We start from the raw sequence: 19,548 nt of genomic DNA, 5'->3' as shown, positions 1-19,548 counted from the left end.
TGATTAAAAAAACAATGCAACTGATCTCAGCTGGTATTCTGTCTGGAATGGAGTGGAATGGAAATTTTGACCCCAAACTTTTGAACCATAGTGTATATGTTATATATATATATATATAATATTATTTATAAAATAATATATAAATATATATAGGATTATTTTTTTATATATAATATAATATAAATAACAGCATAAAACTGGACATGCAAAATGAAAACTATCCTGTTACTCGCTCTTCCATTGAGAAATGATTTATTATAATTTATGTAAGGTTTTTAGCCATAACCAGTGCATAACTATATATTGTAAATACTTCGAGCATGCAGGACAGTAAATCTTGCACTGATGCAGGTCCTATAAAAAGCTGTTATGTTATGTCTCTGTCTCACAGCAGAGGACAGGTGGCGCCCTTTCACTCATGAATAATCAGAAATGCTGCTCTCTGTTTTGCTGAGTGTCACACAGAAGCCACTGACCTGATTTTAAGTCGCAGGGCTTCATCTATCAGCTGGTATGGTCGTTCTAATGATATGTATCTGCTGTTAGGTGCTGTTAATAATATCGCAGAGAAAAATATAATCGATCTTATTTTATTTTTTTTATTGTGTCTCCAGTGCCTGTCTGGTTCTCTCAGGAGAGGGGGGCGGATATCCAGCATCTCTCAGCCTCCGCCCGCCTCTGTGGATCTGTCCAGAGCGGTGGAGAGACGGGAGGGAACCGCAGAGTGACAGGGGCACAGACAGAGACACAGAGAGAGAGGGGCGATGGCCGCGGATGGAGTATGCGGGGAATCGGCGGATCAGTACCGGGCCGAGTTGGAGCGGCTCACCCATGAACTGGCCGAGGCGAACCGGGAGAAGATCCGGGCTGCGGAATGCGGTCTTGTTGTCCTGGAGGAGAACCAGGCGTTGAAGCAGAAGTATGCAGACCTGGAGATCGAGCAGGAGACTCTCAGGAAGGAGTTGGAGCAATTGCAAGAGGTAAGAGAAGGAGCTGCTGTTGCTTTTTTGGACACTGTGGCCCGCGAGCGCACTGCGGGCAGGTGTGTGTGACCAGCTGCATTGCCATAGCGGGGGTCCACCTAGTTTTATATACAGTCTATAGTGTCCACCTAACGCAAACATGAGTGATGATGTCTTGTTTGTTGCGTTCATATGCACGCAGCGGGGTGGGGAATGGGAACCAGCAGTTATGTGGTCTCCAGGATCCCCAAACATACTGAATGATGTTTAATATCACTTACATTTAATTTAGTTGGAAATCCTTCAATCTGTGGACGTTTAACGTAGGCCTATCTATTCTCATAATGCTATAGGTTTCATCCCCTGAATCTGTTATCATGAAAAAGTGAATAATTGATGCTGTTTCTCTGCAGTGAATCTATTGGCAGCAGTATAAGACATTGTATTGCAAGCCCAGGACTCTGCAAGAACACAAAAACTCCCCCCACCTCCCACACCATTGTGTTTCATTGTTTTAAGATTCCTTCCCTGTGTGTGCATAGCAACAGTCATTACTTTCAGGCAACTCTCTACTTGGGACTCTGACTGAGCCTTTTGGTGTTGGTGTGCCAAGATATAGTTTTTTTTCTCCCTCAGAAGTCCCTCAGTAATTGGATCTTCAGAGTTGTCCACTGCAGTATGTGCAGTGGCTCCAAGATACAAGGACGTCGAGACATACTGTGAAGATTGAGGTTTTTAGATAACACACACATTTTTACTCCTGTACCAAAATGCTGTGCTGTTGATGCATTATCTGTCTGTAACATACTTTAAAAGTCCACATGCCAATGCTTTAAAGTGGAGAAAAGTGCTGTGTGATCCAGACTGAATAATACACGGCTATGTATAAAAATTCAGTCATTAATGCATACGTGCATATAGTAACAAGAGACGGATGCTGACAGGGCTCAGAGCCCAAGGTTGTTTATGGAGATGCTAGAGCCAAGGGGCCAAGAGAAGGAGCTGAAGGCAAAGTTTATGTGTGTGTGTGTGTGTGTGTGTGTGTGTGTGTGTGTGTGTGTGTGTGTGTGTGTGTGTGTGAGAGAGGGAAATTCAGTCTTTGCTGCCAACTTGTCAACTCTCATTCTCATCATTATTTATACAGTGTCATCTCGAATCATGCGTACACCAGGCAGTAAGATAGAAGTTGCTTGAGAAAGTAAAAAGCATACTTTTTCTTCTAAGCAATGGTTTACAAATGTCTGAACTCTGTGTTAAATAATCAAATGACTTAAATTAAGAAAGAGAGATGCTAGACAGTGGTGGGAAGTAACTAAGTGTAGTATAACTACTCAAGTACTGTACCTTAGGGTGCAGTTGGTAATTTTTATAAAAATAAGTTTTTTTTGTCATATGCTGAAACTGTCACTAACCTATATCCTGAAAGTAATAGATGAGACAGATAATGTGTAGAAAAAAGAATGTTCCTCTGCCTCCTCCTTGTGCTCCTAATGGCATTTGGAAGTTTCCACCGCACCGGAAGGAACCAACCAATCAGAGCCGAAGAGTCCAAAACAGTGTCTAACACTGAACTGCGGTCAAATGTGAGTCAAGGTTATGTCACTGTATTGCCTCAAATCTTATCAGAAAACATATTATATATATTTAGTGTACTGTTTAGCTGTAAAATAAGAAAGTTTGGTACCCGGCCGCCATGTTGAAAACAGTTGAGCCAAAACCATGCACGGTCGCCCGCCCGACCACCTGCAGCAATCTCTCATTTTACAGCCAAACAGTAAGCTAAAATATGTTCCTGAAAACATTTGAGGTAACAGTAACAGAATGTTGATTCATATTTGAACAGCACTAGCTAGTTCAATCCTGCTCTTAAACAGTTGAGACTTGTATCGACTCTACCTTACATGTGGCTGATGGGGAAATGAACAGCTGAAATATGAGCAATTTACATTTACCTCAAACTGTCTATTTAAAAAAATATATATAAAGTTAATCATGAAAAAAATGTAATTGTTGCCAAACTCTTTGCATGACAAAATATGGGGAAAAATGTATTCTCATTTTAAGATGCAACATTGGACTCCATCTGTGGGCGTTTCTTGCACTGTTGGCTCATAGCCAAATGAAGAAGAAAAAACATGATAACATCACATGCTCAGCCTTGGTGGCTGGCATGTTGCATTATGCATACATGGTTATATATTTACATCTCCCACTTTCTTCCTTGTGTCCTTTTATTCCACTGCTTGACTAGTTGGACATTTTGTTATGACTCACACGCAGAATCAGAATGATCTCACAGCTCACAACAGCATGTATAAAGAGACAGTCTTATACAGCCGGCAGCAGAGCACTGTCCAGCTGATATCTCACACTTGATTATTGGATGATGGGTGATGGGTGATGTGGCAGATGATATGGAGAATATGATAAGATAGAGAAGAGAAAGAAGCAGAAAAACATTTTTGGCTGTGTAGGAGAAAGAATCAAGGGGAAAGTATGATAAAAAGTATTTAGATGCCAGAAGACAAAAATGACAAGAGGTAAAGAGTCGGAGCTTGAAGAGCGGCCGTTTATATTCCTTCTAAACTTTAGGATACAACAGACCAGATGGGTGGATATGCCTGCTGCCTGCAGCCTTTTAATCAAAGGATAATGAAGTCACTTAACATAAAATATGATGCTTTTGGCCTCTTTATTAGTCCCCTACTTGCTTTTATCATTTGTAAATCCTGTGTAGTTAAACTTTAATTTTCGTAGCTCTAGAAATGTCAGCTGCTATTACAGCAGCAGTGCTCTTTGTTGTGATCTGTCATCTGTTAACATCTGCAGCAATTTTATTCTCTGCTTCCCGACCTGTCTGTCTGTCTGTCTTTCTGTCTGTCAGTCTGTCAGTCTATCTTTCTGTCTGTCTGTCTGTCTGTCCTTGCTCTCGCCTGAGAGAGGGAACATTTTCCCGAGGTGATATTACTTCCACAGAAAGAAACACCTCCTGCTTCCTATCTGTCTGTCGCACGTTTATGAATATGAGACTGAATGGCAGAGTGCAAACCTGCCAGTACAATAACATCACATCTACCCCCACCGTACTCTAGGACAGGTGCATTATAAAAGGGCACGGAAACTGCAGATGGAAATTGCAATTGCTTCTGGGACTGAGTGGCCTAGAACTGTTGGTTATTCCTATAAAAGGCCAAAAATCAGTTTCGCCATGCTTTTTTTCTTTCATTAGAGAATAGATTGTTTCACCTGTTTTGTCCAGTCAGTGTTCATTTTTCACAAAAAAAAACTGATGAGTATGTCTAACCAGATATTGAGTTATTTATATATGCTCAAAACAGACAGCAGACTGCTGCATCATATGTGTAAAAACAATCACTTCATGCCTGATGCATGTATTTTTTTTTTTTATTCGCTTATGCCATTGTGTGTGCAGGTGTGCATGTGCAAGCTGGCCAGATTTGCAAGTGTGTTAATACTATGTTTGCATATGTTCCGTGGTGACACATATGTTCTGCATGTACTGGTTGTCTGCCCTCAGTCCAAGTCCCAGCTGGTGGAGAACAACTCTGCTTGTACTACACACGCACACACACATGGTTGAGTTTTTTTATCTGGCCATATTTAATATCAGTCACAATAAAATGACATAACAAAAGGCCATGATGACAGGGAGAAACAGACCAACATCCTCCAGTGGAAATCTTTGCTGCAACTAACGATTATTTTCATTATTGATTAATCTACCAATCATTTAATTACTTTCTCCTCTCACAGTTTACGAGAACCTAAGTTGACATTTTCAAATAGCTTATTTTATTTGACCACTAGTCCTAAATCCAAAGAGATTCATTTCTGCAAATTCTCCCAATTTACTGTAATTATTTGGCATTTTAGCTTAAAAAGGACTGTAAATAGCTGCCAAATACATTTCTAAAATCTAATACAGACAAAGATGTTTGTTTTTTTGAATTATTCATGGCCTATTTGCTTGTCTCCTCAATTTATAGAAAATAAGGGGAAAAAACTAAATATTTCCTTGACATCACGTGGTCATAGTCGTGGTTTTGCGTTGATCTTTAGGAGAAGCTGTGTGCATATCTTTGCTGTCTGCAGGGCCCAAGCAGAAATTGAATGCAAAGAGCGTGTTTTGGTTCTAAAAGCAGAAGTGTTTCCTTGCTCTGTAGTGTCCTCTCCCCCCTATATATTTTCCCTTCACCCAGCTCTTTCACTCAGCCTCCTCCTCGTCTCTTTCTCTATCTCTTTCCCTGCCTGCCGGCCCCATCACTCTCTCATTCCTTGTATCTGTGTGTGTGTGTGTGTGTGTGTGTGTGTGTGTGTGTGTGTACTGTATGTCTCTGGATTGCTGCCTAAGCAGTGACGGAGACACCATTACCCCGTGGTTCTGGCTTGTTAGTGCTGTCTCTGGGCAGATCAACCTCAGATAGGACACAGTAAAAGGCGCAAGGAGGAGGATGCCGCCACTGCAGAGTGGGAAGAGCAGTGTGTTCATATGGCGTACAGTGATGTTTTAATCACAATGTAAACAAGGTAGATTGAGAGCACCTGAAGAGCAGTCTTGTATTCATAAAGTAATTGTATGCCCTGTACTCACTTATTAGTTAGTCTTAGTCTCTAATTAGTAAGTCTTTTTAGTTTCCCACACAAAGAAAATAATCTTTGCCTTTTAAACATTTTAACTCATAGGTCTGGATTAGGGTTAGGGTTAGAGGTTAAGTCATTTCAGATAACTCCTCTTTTAATCTCTTATACATTTTAAAAAGTCTGCAGAAGAATTGGCATTTGTGATGAGTTGAGAAGAGGCAGGCAGTTCACAGGTCAGTTATGTTCTCAAGTCTTTAGGCCAAGAAAGATGTCAAAATACATCTTCACACGGCAACTTCAGTCATAATTCATCAGGTCAGCATGAAATCTTCAGCTCCAAGACTGTTTTTGTGTTTCTTGCAGCTGTGTAGTCATCCGTCTCCTCGACGCTATTCTTGGTAGAGTCTGCACACACTCAACATTCATGACTCACAGTATTTGCTGACAATGGTGTGCTATGACTTTTCTTAGCGATTTGACTAATGGTCGTCACGAAAAATCGCAAAACACTGTGATTGATTTCCACATACACAACAATAGAAAAAAATGCTGCAAACAGTGCTGAAACCCACCCCTCTTTGGAACCCTTTTGCTTCATCATACTTTCACGTAGAAAAATTATTCAAATCATACTGGTCACAAGACTTTTTGATAGCTAGCACGGTTTTACACAAACAGTTTACATTTCATGATTTTTTAAGAAGTATGTTGCCTATGAACCTCTAAGATACAGCCACTGCTATTAATACTACCTGGTGATATTAGCACTAGCATTAGTACTATTAGTGCCACAAAAACACTATCACCCATAGTGCTTCAGGTACTATGGGTGAATGCTATCACATCCAGCGTTTTACAACCATTGCTCCCTGACATTTACTTGGCAAACATCCAGAATCTGAAAACTGGGATACTGGGATATGCACCAAGCATCTTACCTTGCACGGCAGCTGGATTCTCGCGATCACACGAAATTCCATCTTGTCAGGCCTCATCTTCAAATTGAACCAGATACAATTGTTCTTTGCTTTTGGAAAGCCTGGTCTTGTTCTGGTGCGCAGGGAAATGATCATGTTGCAAAGTATGTTATTAAAGTGCATTATTCTCAGGGGTCAGCTGTCAAATTCACAAATAGCAACAACACACGTTGACTGTTCTGTAGATGATTGATTTGCTGTCAGCCCATTCCCTCTGGCATTTTCTCCACATTATCTGCATAAATCAAGTTAATATCATGCGACTGCTCGGTCATCAGGCACCAGTGATGAGGGTGTGAAGCTGTTGCTTGACTTGTCCTCCTTCAAAATAAATTATGAAGCCCAGTGAAGGACCTGTCAAAGTCACACTGGTTTTCAAACCTTCTGTCTCATACAGTAAAGAACAACACACAACCAAAATATATTAGGAATGAGGAAGTAGGGACATCCGGGTAGCTCAGTTGGTAGCACGTGCGTCAGTATTTAGAGGTTTACTCCTCAACACAGCAGGCCGGGGTTCAACTCCAACCTATGGCCCTTTGCTGCATGTCATTCCCCCTCTCTCTCTCCTTTCATGTCTTCAGCTGTCCTGTCAAAATAAAGGCCTAAAATGAAAAAATAATCTTTAAATAAGAAAAGAAAAAGAAATGAGGAGTTACATTTCCAGAGGTGTTTAACATATTTCCCCCACCAACTGCAGTTACATTTCTGCTGAAGCAGACAAGACTCTGAAGCAGCAGAGTTGCTGTTTGGTGTTAGGCAGGGAGGACACATCTGGCATTTTTTTCTTTAAAGTAGGGAATCACCATTAAAGAAAAGGCTTAGCGAAACTTAAATACTTCCTAACATTTATGAACTTTATGAAAAAAGAAGCTCAGTACACCCTGGTGAGTTTGATGGGGCCTCCATTAAAGGACAACAATTGCAAAAGAGAGAAGCTGTGGTTGTAGATCAAGCTTTCCTGCATGAGGAGAAAGAATACATTACAGGTTTCTCTCCCCTCTCCTCTGCACTTGCTCTTCTTTTACATTAGCTTGGTCTCGAGAAAGGGCAGTAAACATGGATGCAGCGCTGAATCAATATCTCATGAGATGGTGTTACTCCCTTCTTTGGGTTTTGTGCACTACACCATGAGCCCACCATCCCCCTCTTCATCTCCTGTGGTGCTCCCCCCTCCCCATCTTCCCCAATGGTCCTTCCCTGGAGTGAAGTGGGAATTATGCATCGATTTCTGCTCTGTGTGGTGAGAGTGTACTGAGCTAAGCTGCGCACTAGTGTGTACACTGTAGCATGCATTGTGGAAATCAGTGCATGTTGATAAAACACGTCTGACAGATTCCGTGTGATTGCCTCAAAGTGGATCATACGGAACAGCTGTTGAATCACTTACAAAGCTTTTTTTAGAGATGAAACTGTGTCTGCTGGATGGCAGTCAGCCATGGAAATAAAGCCAACTTAAAGGGTTACTTTTAATCCAGCTCTGTGTCATCTTTGTGTGGGCAGTGTGTTTAGATGAACAGAGTTTGGCTTCCCTCTGTGGCGCCAGTTCACAATGCTCGCAGATATCTGTCGTGATGCGTTTAGTGTCATCGGGCGGATCATGGCAGACCGCTGCTGCTCTGCTCAGCTAGGAGCTCCATGTGCTGTGGCCATGGAGGGAATCCAAAAAACATTCATCTGCACACACTGCCCACCCTGCCATGACACAGAGCTGGGTTTTAAACAGGAAAAATCTCTTTAAGTCATTTAGGAAATGTATAGCCCACTCAACAATGTCTTTTAAAGTCATGGTGGTTATCTGAAGCGTAGCCATTAAAAGCCATTAAACAATTACTATATTATTCCTTCAGTTTAAATGATATTGTTGTTTGGAGAAAAGAAACTATGCTTTTTGTGTATGCTAGGTGGTGTTGACCTGTGACCTTTAGCAACAGGCTCAGGGATGCTGTTGAGCATATAGATAAGGACCTGTCTACCCTTGTGTTTGGCTGTGTTTTATATGGGTGGGGGTGTGTTTTGTCAGGACCTAAAGGGAAGGTCATTTGTCTTTGTAGTTGAGTCACACATCAGGAACACTTTTCCTGCATGTGTGTACGGCTCTTCCTTTTGTTTTTTTCTCTCTTGTGTCTGTATGCGTAGTGTGTGTGTGTGTGTGTGTGTGTGTGTGTGTGTGTGTGTGTGTGTGTGTGTGTGTGGTTTGGCTGCGGATGTTGTGATTGAGACCAGAGAGGGAGGGGCGGCAGGATAGAGTGGTGGTGGTGGTGAGTGACTCCAGCCCATCAGTCGGGTCTCTTTGTTGTTTCAGGTTTTTATGGTTGCGCTGACTTGATGGAGAAGAGGGGAGGAAGAGAGAAAGTGGGGGCTGGTCGCTGCATAGAGAATGATTTAGTCAACAGAACTCAAAAGGAACCACCTGCTTTCGTTATTTCATTCTTTTAAACTCTTATTATTTTTTTGTTTGTTCCTTTTTCTAAAATCTCATGATTCTCACATGGAGAGAGAACAGGACTTAAAGAAGCTGTTATCTCTGCAGAGACACTTCAGGACCGCCCAGCCCTGCATAGATTATGTTTTTAAGAAAGCTCCTTTTTACTGCAGTGAAATACAGTAGTTGGTAAGAGGGAACAGGACTTCCCTGCCTGCAGGCTGCTGTATTGATTAGTCGTCTATTTTAGCTGTGTGTGCTGCAAACTCTGAAAGCATAGCAAAAAAGCAGCCTGTTCTCTCACAAGGAAAACTTTTGGTTTTGCAACACAAGGATCTTCTTGTGTGAATTTAAGAACTATGGTTGTGACATCTGCTGCTTATATTTATAGTTATTTTCCACATGGTTTCTTGATTTTACAAATCAGTAATTTAAAGCATCACTGATTTCAGTTATCCATCTTCTTCCGCTTATCCGGGGTCGTGCCGCGGGGGTAGCAGCTCCAGCAGGGGACCCCAAACTTTCCTTTCCCGAGCCACATTAACCAGCTCCGACTGGGGGATCCCGAGGCGTTCCCAGGCCAGGTTGGAGATATAATCCCTCCACCTAGTCCTGAGTCTTCCCCGGGGCCTCCTCCCAGCTGGACGTGCCTGGAACACCTCCCTAGGGAGGCGCCCAGGGGGCATCCTTACCAGATGCCCAAACCACCTCAACTGGCTCCTTTCGACGCGAAGGAGCAGCGGCTCTACTACGAGCTCCTCACGGATGACTGAGCTTCTCACCCTATCTCTAAGGGAGACGCCAGCTACCCTCCTGAGGAAACCCATTTCGGCCGCTTGTACCCTGGATCTTGTTCTTTCGGTCATGACCCAGCCTTCATGACCATAGGTGAGGGTAGGAACAAAAACTGACCGGTAGATTGAGAGCTTTGCCTTCTGGCTCAGCTCTCTTTTCGTCACAACGGTGCGATAAATTGAATGTAATACCGCACCTGCTGTGCTGATTCTCCGACCAATCTCCCGCTCCATTGTCCCCTCACTCGCGAACAAAACCCCAAGGTACTTGAACTCCTTCACTTGGGGTAAGGACTCATTCCCTACCTGGAGAAGGCACTCCATCGGTTTCCTGCTGAGAACCATGGCCTCCTCCGATGATTTCAATTATTCTGCCTTTTTTGTGTCTAGAGCGATTTTGTTTCAGCTCCTGTCTTCTTTCATGCTTACCATCTCTGCATGCCGGGGAAAGAGAAACCTCCCATCTAGATGACCAGAGACCATTATAGCCAGCAACGATGTAGAGCAAGGACAAGCATGATCCTCTGAAATTCCTGCCTATGCCCCCCTCATCACAATTAAAGTGCACATACTCACTGGCATGCGTGAGCACGTGCACACCCAGACATGCACTGATACTGTTATGGACGCGCGACACAATCAGGGTCAGTGGATTTGTCTTTGTCACTTCTATGCTGTTAGGGGATGTAAAGGATCAGGCGGGTATTAAATCATCCCCTAGTTAACCCATTTAATCAACCCTATCCTCCATCACAAGAGAGCTGATGATGTCAAGTGAGGTCATTAAAACTGAAAGGATATATAAATTTGAAATAGCACACCATATTATATATGTATGTATGTATGTATGTATGTATGTATGTATGTATGTGTGTAGTTGTTGTGGGCCTGCTTTTGGAAGGTTTGGAAAATGCTTAAAAAAACATAATAGGCCTGAGGATGCCTGCCTCCATTTTCATTGCATAAGCATGGCTATACTATAGTCTCTTTGCTTGATAAATTACTTAAACAATCAATCAGTTATCAAGCAGAAGAAGTGAAATTAGCCCTTTCTCAAAACCTTTAGTACTTACAGTACTTCAAATCCAGAGGTTGGATTCTAGCTAAAAAAAAATGATAATGAGAAGGAACAGAAACGTTTGAATGTAGACAAGATACTTAAAGAGAGAGCAGAGAACCTAGTAAATACTTCCATTTGTCTGATGAAATGCTACAGCTAACATCACTTTAGTGGGGTGGCTGTAGCTCAGTCCTTAGGGAGTTCTGGTTGGAAACCAGAGGGGTGCTGGTTCAAGTCCCCATGGGCACCAAAATACAAAGGTGGACTGGTAGCTGGAGAGGTGCCAATTCACCTCCTGTGCACTGCCAAGGTACCCTTGAGCAAGGCACCAATGCCTGTTCAGAAGTTTCTGTTTATTTTTCCCCATTGGGGATCAATAAAGAGTATTAAAATAAAAAAATTATTAGTAGCTTGTACAATGATTCCCACATTGGCATGGAGGCTCTCCTGTGGCTGCACAAAAGCACTGAGTCACCCAGAGGCCCCATGTGTCAATACCAAGAGGGTCACTGTGTGCAGACCAGCCTTTCCATTGTAGTCAGTGTTTGTCTGGCTTGGCTGAGCCCTCTTTATCAGCAGAGACCCTCTACAGAGATAGGAGACAATGTTATCAGTTGAATCTGTCTCCTGCCGTTGTGTCTCTCTCTTGTGTGCCTCTGGCTGCCTCTCTGGGTGTGTCTGCTGGCACTAACACCGAATACCAATCAGCCTGTGAGCTTTCAAACACCTCCATCTTTTTTAACGCCATCATCATTACTCTCAGCACACTCGTCCAAGCTCACTTCCCCTCGTCATGATTTCTTTCTTGAACCTTAGATTACTTGTCCCATGAAATACTCCTCCCACTTAGTCAAGCAAAGAGATGGCAAAGGGATGAAGGACTATAGGGAGGGAGCTGTGTAAGAGGAGACTAGGAGAACAGGTCAATCTCCACACTCCCTACATTAGCGCTCTAATTCGTCTTCAGCCCTTCAGCAAGTCCCTGAACAGTTGACTCACTGAGGAGGCCCAGTACTTAGTTGAGGCTCATAATGGAAATGGTCTTTTGTCATTTATTGTAGGAGGATTATGATGGAGGGAGAATACACTTAAAGAATTCTGGAGAAGGATAAATAAAAATATAAGTGTTATAAGTTAGTATGGCAAACTTACACAATTTGAATGGCACTGTAGGGAAGTGAAGAAGAGTTCAGTTGTAACCTCGGTGGTTTGTCAAAGCAATCGACTAATACACCTCTTTAGCAATGAATACCTCCACTAAGTGTGCTGTGAGTAGCTGCAACTTAAGTGACGCAACTATGTAATGGCAGGTGTATTGTTTAGGAGCTAAGGAAGCGCAGTGTCAAGTGTGAAGTTGTTTGGGTGAGCGGTTCTCGAGAAAGCTGTAAGCAGCAATACCACAGGCTAAGCAATTGGTCACCCGAAACAGGCATTTTTTGAATGGGCAATGCCCTAGTTTCATTTTAAATTGAACACCTCTGTGTGTTTTCCTCTTCCTCCCTTCCTTCCTTCTGTCTGTCTGTCTGTGTCGGGACACTCAGACAGGGCACTCAGCATTAAAGCCTCATCTCCTCCTTCTCACTCAGTGCTTTTATGTATTTTCCATTCCCACCCGATGGCTCTTGTTCTCTCTCCAAACGAATGGCACGAGTCAGGGATGAATACCAGTGAAGTGCATGGACATGTGTGCCTCGAGCCATGTGTATTTTTTTTATATGTATTTGTGTGCTGGAATGGCATAAAGGGTGGGCCATGTGTTTTTGTGGTTGACTTGTTCATGATCTACTGCAGGGCGCATTACCAAGCAGAGAGAAAGCTACATATGACACAGTTGCAGCTGGTACAGTTTGTGCAGTTTGTAAGTGTTTTTCCTGTCTGCTCACGCTGATCAGAGCCTTCTATATACAGTAAAGGCAAAGCATAACATCCTGTACGCCTCTTTATATTGTGTGCAAATAACTTTAGATCCCAAAAAGTAGAAGTAGAAGATATAATACTTGTCATCGAGGCAGCAAGTAGTAGTAATGGTCCACTGTTTATTTTCGTTCTGGGTTAGTGTGCCGAAGGCATGATCGTAGATGATATGGATAGAGTTAGGAGGAGAGGAGAATGTAAGGATGGATTTGAGGAGAAAGGATAGGAAATAAACATTCAATTGGGATCCAACAAATCTTCCGCCCCAGCTGCCTGTCTGTCTACCGATTCAATGTCCATTCAGCCAGACACAGACTGAGCACACATAAGTGATAAGCATTCTGGGAAATAATCCAGGCATCTTTCTTTTAAGGAGCAGACTTCAGCCAAATGGAATCACTTTAACAAGCCACATCTTTTTAACTAGAAACACAGCCTGTCCCCTGGCAGACCTTTCAGCTTCACACAGCATGTACTGTATACATTGTGTTGGTGAGAATGCGACAGATGTGACGCTATTGTGGATTTCTTGTAACCGGCAGGGATTTTCCTCTATAAATCACATTAAGGCATTATAGATTTTTTTCCTCAAGTGTCAGCATAATAGCATATTGTTATCAGAGGAATAATAGGCTTCGCTGCTCTAAATAAAAAGGACAAACAGAAAGCAAGGCAATTCGCATGTACCCTCTTTACTATCTATAAAACATTCATATCACGTCAGTTCCAGCTAAATGTTTATGTTACAGTAATTCTTTAATAGAAGAGCTTTCTACCAACTGGGGAAATAAAAGGATTGAAAAGCCTGGGCACTTATAATAAAAACTATAAACATCCAGGGCTCCTGGTGGCTTAAAGCACAAACACACACACACACACACACACACACACACACACACACACACACACACACACACACACACACACACACACAAAGAAATTCCGCTACTGCAGCTCCCTTATTTGAACTTTATTTTTAGGGATCGTATGCTTTATCTTGTGATCATTATGTAATTTCTTCTTCACAAAGGACAATACATTTTGTATGCATACACAGTTCAAACAGTTTAAACATGTGTTGCCGAATTGTTTTTAATAATGCAATTACTTCTAATCATGTGTTTTATTTGTTAATTTTGTTAGTGTGACTGACCTCCATTCTTGCTGGGCTGTGATTACCCAGCTTCCCCTCGCTTGTGAAAATGTGCTTGTGTGTTTTTATAGATGACAGATCTCTTGACTTGGCACTTTTCCCTGTAGCTGAGAAGCACATGGGGACGTTTTCTTTGTCCTTGTGAAAGGGCGAAATATGCCAGGGCAACGTTTCCCATAAACCTGCATTAGTGGCTCATCGTGGGTTTTAAGTACATCGGAGTTATAGGATACTAAATATACTAAACTGAAAAGGAGTTGTATGTATTAAACTTCCCTTAGCCTTACTCTGATTGGGTGTCAGAGTAAGCCTAACCTTTGAGCAATACTTAGTAACTTCTATTTAAAGGGGCACGCCACCGATTTCACACATGAAGTTCAAATCACGTGTCAAAAAAGTAGTAATCAGCCTGCAAAGACAGTTGTATAATATTTTCTGTGGCCCTGGGGGGGACGTTTGAAAAATTACCCTGGTGATGTCATTGTGATGTCATCAGGGTAAACCTCAGTTTGGGCTTGATAGTTAAGAATTTTAACAGAAAGCCTGCATTACAAACTGGAGTTGTGTGGAGTTTGAAAGAAGTGGGGTTTTAAGAGGGAGTGGTGAGGGTCTAACGAAAGATGTTATTGGGTTGCATTATAGGAAATGTAGGATCCATTGTTTTGATCCATGCTAGAAAATGTAATTCAGCCTCTTCCACTTTGATTTTGACCTTTCTTTTTTAAATCTGTCTCTTGTGATTCCCTTAACTTTGTGATACTAAATGACTGGAATATCTTTAAGACACATACTGCAGCTGTTCTTACTCCGAGGAACTGCAGCAGTAAACTTGGATTTCTGGATTACCAACATTACAAGTGAGTTAATGAACATTATAATGAGTGTTCATATTTCTATTACAGAGTAATCATGCAAGTTAATTACTGTTTTAGATGCATGGACATAACTAGGGTTGCAAAATGATGTAAAGGTTATTGACTAACCAAACTAAAGAAACATCATCAATTTCATTTGTAATTGACAGTACTGACAGACCATAGACAGGCAGCAATTTGTGAAGTGGAAACTGTTTCTTACCGTTCTGCTGCTCCGTTTACCTCGCCAGACTTGTGTACTGCAGTCCAACATGTATTTGTCAAAAAGAAATGAGTGAGTCAGGATTACATCTCGTGTGTCTGTGTTTTGTCCACTCAACTCAGGCTGATGTGTGTTTATGTGTGTTGTCTTGTTGTGACTGGATGTTGACACATCGCATGCCGCTTCGGACTTATGTCTCTTCTATTTATTGCACTCTTGATGCTGTTCTTCTGAGATGTTTTTAGGAGATTCATTCTGAGCTGTCATTGTTTTTCCTGTTGGTCTTTTTTTTATGGATTATTTGGCTTTGTCTTCAACACTTGTGGCATTGGCATAGCATGCTTTACAACTGATCATCAAACAAATCAATGACAACGTGTATGACATGCTGCAGCAAGAAACAATCTGTCTGCTCTCAGACATTCATTTCCACACACACAGAGTTCTCCTCGTGGCGCTGACAGCTATTTGGCTTCTCAGCAGCAGTCCTGCATGTCTCTCTCCATGGTACTGAAATCCCAGATGTGGTTGGCTGGGCCGACCATCTGGACAGGACACAAGTGTGTGTGTGTGTGTGTGTGTGTGTGTGTGTGTGTGTGTGTGTGTGTGTGTGTGTGCTCTGCAAGAAGCATTTTGGGTCAAACCTGTGATCCAGATTTAAGGCTGTCCTGTCTCAAATTGAGCAGCACAGGTGGCACATTTCTCAACTTGTATTTTCATAAAATACCAACCGGGTTAGTACAACTACACGATTTTAATCGGTCTTTAATCCACATCTATCATGGTACAATTTAAATCCTCTCATTATCCATGAATTACTTTCTGACAATTAACAAGTGATTAAGGATATTCTGTATCAGTCATTAAATAATATTTTAGGTCATCCTCATCCTCTAATTAAAATCCACATTAATTAGAACCTAAATACAGAAGGGCACATTCATAGATTATAAATGGTTTATATATAATATATATATTACTGTTCTTTTTTTGCTCTCTGACCTTTTTAATTTAATAAAGTCTAGATCTATAAATTATAAATAAACTTGTTTTTACAGTGTATGCTGCTGGGTAGACCTGATACGTCCACTTAATTATGAACGTTTGGTGGTGATTAATTGCTGATGTAAAAATAACTCACTCTTCTCCATCCTGGGTGAAAAAATAGACTCCTGGTATATATAAACACACCCACAGGTCCTCCCCTGACTCCTAATTAGGAGCTGCAACAGACAGGGAAGGATTTCAAGGTTGCACACGCTCCTCCTCTCACACTGGTGCAGTGGTTGGTTTGTTCTCTCTATCTGCTCCTATTTCCATGGCCCGAGGGATGAATATCTATAGAGGGGGACTCTATTGTTTAGACTTTATCCACTGAGGCACAGAAGGCCGAGGAGCCTCAAGGTTGAATGCATTATGGGGTTTTCAGTACGCCAAAACGAGCCGGCTGCCAATCTATGACTCCATGTTAAAATCATCCTGAGGAATAGTATTAAACTTTAATGTTCAGCACTGTTCTTCACATGTTATCTGGCTTGAATAACTGTGTTATGTTTTCTAATTAGGACACAGATACAGGGCCAATGCAAATCCATCATTATAATGATACAGCATGGAGTATTGTTAGTGACGTTCATGTGATTAGCCTGAAAAATACAGAGCTGTCAGTTGGCTAAAAATAGCCAACCAGAAACTATGGTGCAACAGCATCAGGAGGGCCAGAGCATACTGTGCTCCTTTAGGCCTATGTGTAAATATTGAGCCTCATCCATCAGTGTTCACTCACTGTGACTTCCTTCAGGAGGAGCGGTAGGCAGATGGAGCGAGCGGACTTTTGAGGAGCACGGCTCAGCCCATGAAGAAGGTTGTTATAAAACCATCTGCTTCTCGTTACGCATACAAGACCCACGATTCTCTGTGTATGAGTTGCTGCTGAATCACTGCCTACAACTGGGACAGTCCTTCTCTCTGTGTGTCTGTCACTGTGGGGTTCGGCCTTTTCATCAGCTGCCATGTTTATCATTCTTAAATACTAAATCAAATGTGTGAGTAGAGTGTCGAAAGTTGGAATAGAGTGCTTATTCTTTGGTCAAATATTTCCTCAACTAAATCATACATTACGGTTCTTTTTTTTGTATTTAGGCAAAGTTGTTGCACAGCTGATCCTGTTATAGTATGCTATTTTGGGAAATACACTTTATATCTGTCTGTTAAATGTAAGGCTATAGCCATCAGCCAGTTAGCTAAGCTAAGCATAAACAGGGGGTCAGTCCAATGGTCCCACAGCCCTATGTTCCCACATTAGGACATTTTCAAAATTAGGTCTTGTGTTCCTACATTTCCCTTCAAGGGTTAGGGTGGGTTAGGCAAACATAGGGCTTAATTTTGGAAACAAATCTTACAAATGTGGGAACATAGGGCCTAATTTTAAACAAAGTCTTAGAAATGTGGGAACATAGGGCTGTGGGCACGCTCCCTAAACAGGAAGCTAGCCTGGCTCTGTCCAAAGGCAACACATACGCAGCTTTACACTTTATATCTCTTGTTTAAGCTGTACAGAATCAGAAACTAAAAACAAGTTGGGGTTCTTTCAGGGGGTTATGTGCCAGACTATATCTGGGTCGGGAGCAAGAACTTCCTGAAGTCTCCGCTAGTTGCCTGGCAAGCTCACTTCAGGAAGTCATTCCTCCCAGCAAAGACATAATCCTGCACATACACTTTGGTTTTTGTAATTAAACAGTTGAGATATAACAGTTAGTTAGTTAGTTAGTTAGTTAGTTAGTTAGTTAGTTAGTTAGTTAGTTAGTTAGTTAGTGAGCTATAGAGGCGCTGCTATGTGGATTTGGTTACCTTTGGACCAGTCACTGCTTTGGACAGAGCCAGGCAAGCAGTTTCTCTCTGCTACCAGTTTTAATGCTAAGCTAAGCTAACTGGCTAAGTGGAAGTTGTATATTAGCATACGGACATGAGAGTGGTATCGATCTTCTCATCTAACAGGCATTTTCCACTGGGCACGTCTCTGCTGCGCTCCGGCTGTGTTCCTCCTCCACGGCCATACCACACCGGGAGCATCTCAGAAGCGGAGTGTCTGCCGCATATTTTATTATTATTTTGTCTTTACTTTACAGAATAATTACGTGTTCATTAAACTAGTTTCTACCTTCCACTCCAAGCACTCCTGTAATTAAACTCCATGCCTTCTCTTTTCTGGTGTTGTCCTGATAAAAAGGATCTGTGATGTCGCATTATTTTTTCCACCTCCAAGATGAATCTCTTATTGTCCGTTGGTGTTGTAGAGGAGACGTATATGATACGGGGGGGTGGGGGGTGGGGTGTTTTAGTAAACTGACTGGATGCTCTCGCTGTTTCACTTCCTGCCTGGCTGTCCGGACAGCCCGCGGCTCGCATGAAAATAGACCTGGTGCGTATCTGGATCACCTCCGGAACTGCTTGCCTAGTGGAAAAATGCCTGTAACTCTTGACAAGAAAGCAACTAAGAATATTTTCAAACATGTTGAACTATTGCTTTAGGACATATAACAATTATGCATTCAGAAGTTTGCCATATTTTGCTAAATACATGTTTATATTCCTCAAACTATGTTACTGAAAAAACTCAGGTATCATTTTAGCATCAGTACCAAAACATTTCAAACATTTCCCGGCCCTTTCTGTTTCCAGTTGGCCCCCAGTCACAGTACAGTGAGTGTAAATCTTGCTCTCTCCTTCGACATGACATTAACAGTCCAACAGCGGGACCCTGTAGGTCTAGATTTTTTGCTCGTCCCCCTGTAGGGCTCAGCTGTTGCTGTGAGCCCTGCTCGGACATTGACAGCCTCCCATCTGACGTGAGAATGCGAGCTCATTCAGTCGCACTGTGCTTGGAATTAATCAGCTTTTTTGTTCATGAGGCCCTCCCTCTTAATCGTTCACTACAATCACACTGTGCCTCCCCAGAGAGTGAGAGAGAGGGCACGGGGGCGAGTGAACTAGAGAGTGTGAAAGAGAGCGAGAAATAAAAGAGATGCAGTGAGAGACTGAGAGGGAAAATGAGAGTTCATTATAATACAGTATTTCTACACGAGTGTTTTCTAGTCATTATGAAGCAAGTCCCTGAGGACAGTTGAATGGTTGAATGGCTAAATATTCTCTGTATTTAGAGCTGTTTTACTGGACTGATTATTACTGGCTTTTGCTATTGTGCTAATTGTTAAATGTATGATCCACCAGGGAAACAAAAGGGCCTGTTAAATTAGAATAAATATGTCTACAGAGGGAATCAGTGCCTTTCTGAATGAATAGAGCTTTATTTACCTGCTTTACATCATGTTATTGAATTGTGAGTTCATAGTGAGTCTTTGAGCTGTTTGCCTGTGTGGAGCGTTGATAGTGATTTACTTCCTTTGTTGCTCTGCTGGCTGTTGATGAGTATTCAAACAGCACGTCAGATGTAACAGAGGCAGGTGGTCAATAAAGCTAATTAGGCGACGTTCAAATCTCTCTGCTGCTAAATCGGCTCATCTCATTCATTCACACGAAACTACATGTCAATTTATTTAGCAGCAACACAGAGGTGTTGACTCA

General features: G+C 42.0%; 1 protein-coding gene across 4 annotated transcripts in view; it reads left to right on the top strand.

Moving 5' to 3' along the window:
• The first annotated feature begins 764 nt into the window (after positions 1-764).
• Positions 765-19,548, top strand: part of bicd1a (bicaudal D homolog 1a) — a 33,222-nt gene continuing 14,438 nt past the window's right edge. For all 4 annotated transcript variants that reach the window (XM_078256181.1, XM_078256182.1, XM_078256180.1 and 1 more), the window contains exon 1: positions 765-980. In XM_078256181.1, coding sequence (XP_078112307.1) covers positions 765-980 — 216 coding nt within the window. The remainder of the gene's footprint in view (positions 981-19,548) is intronic.

This window comes from Sander vitreus, chromosome 8 (genome assembly GCF_031162955.1).
Source record: "Sander vitreus isolate 19-12246 chromosome 8, sanVit1, whole genome shotgun sequence".
In the NCBI taxonomy this organism is placed as follows: domain Eukaryota; kingdom Metazoa; phylum Chordata; class Actinopteri; order Perciformes; family Percidae; genus Sander; species Sander vitreus.
Note: the sequence above shows the minus strand (reverse complement) of the source record. Positions and strands in the feature narration are given on the sequence as shown.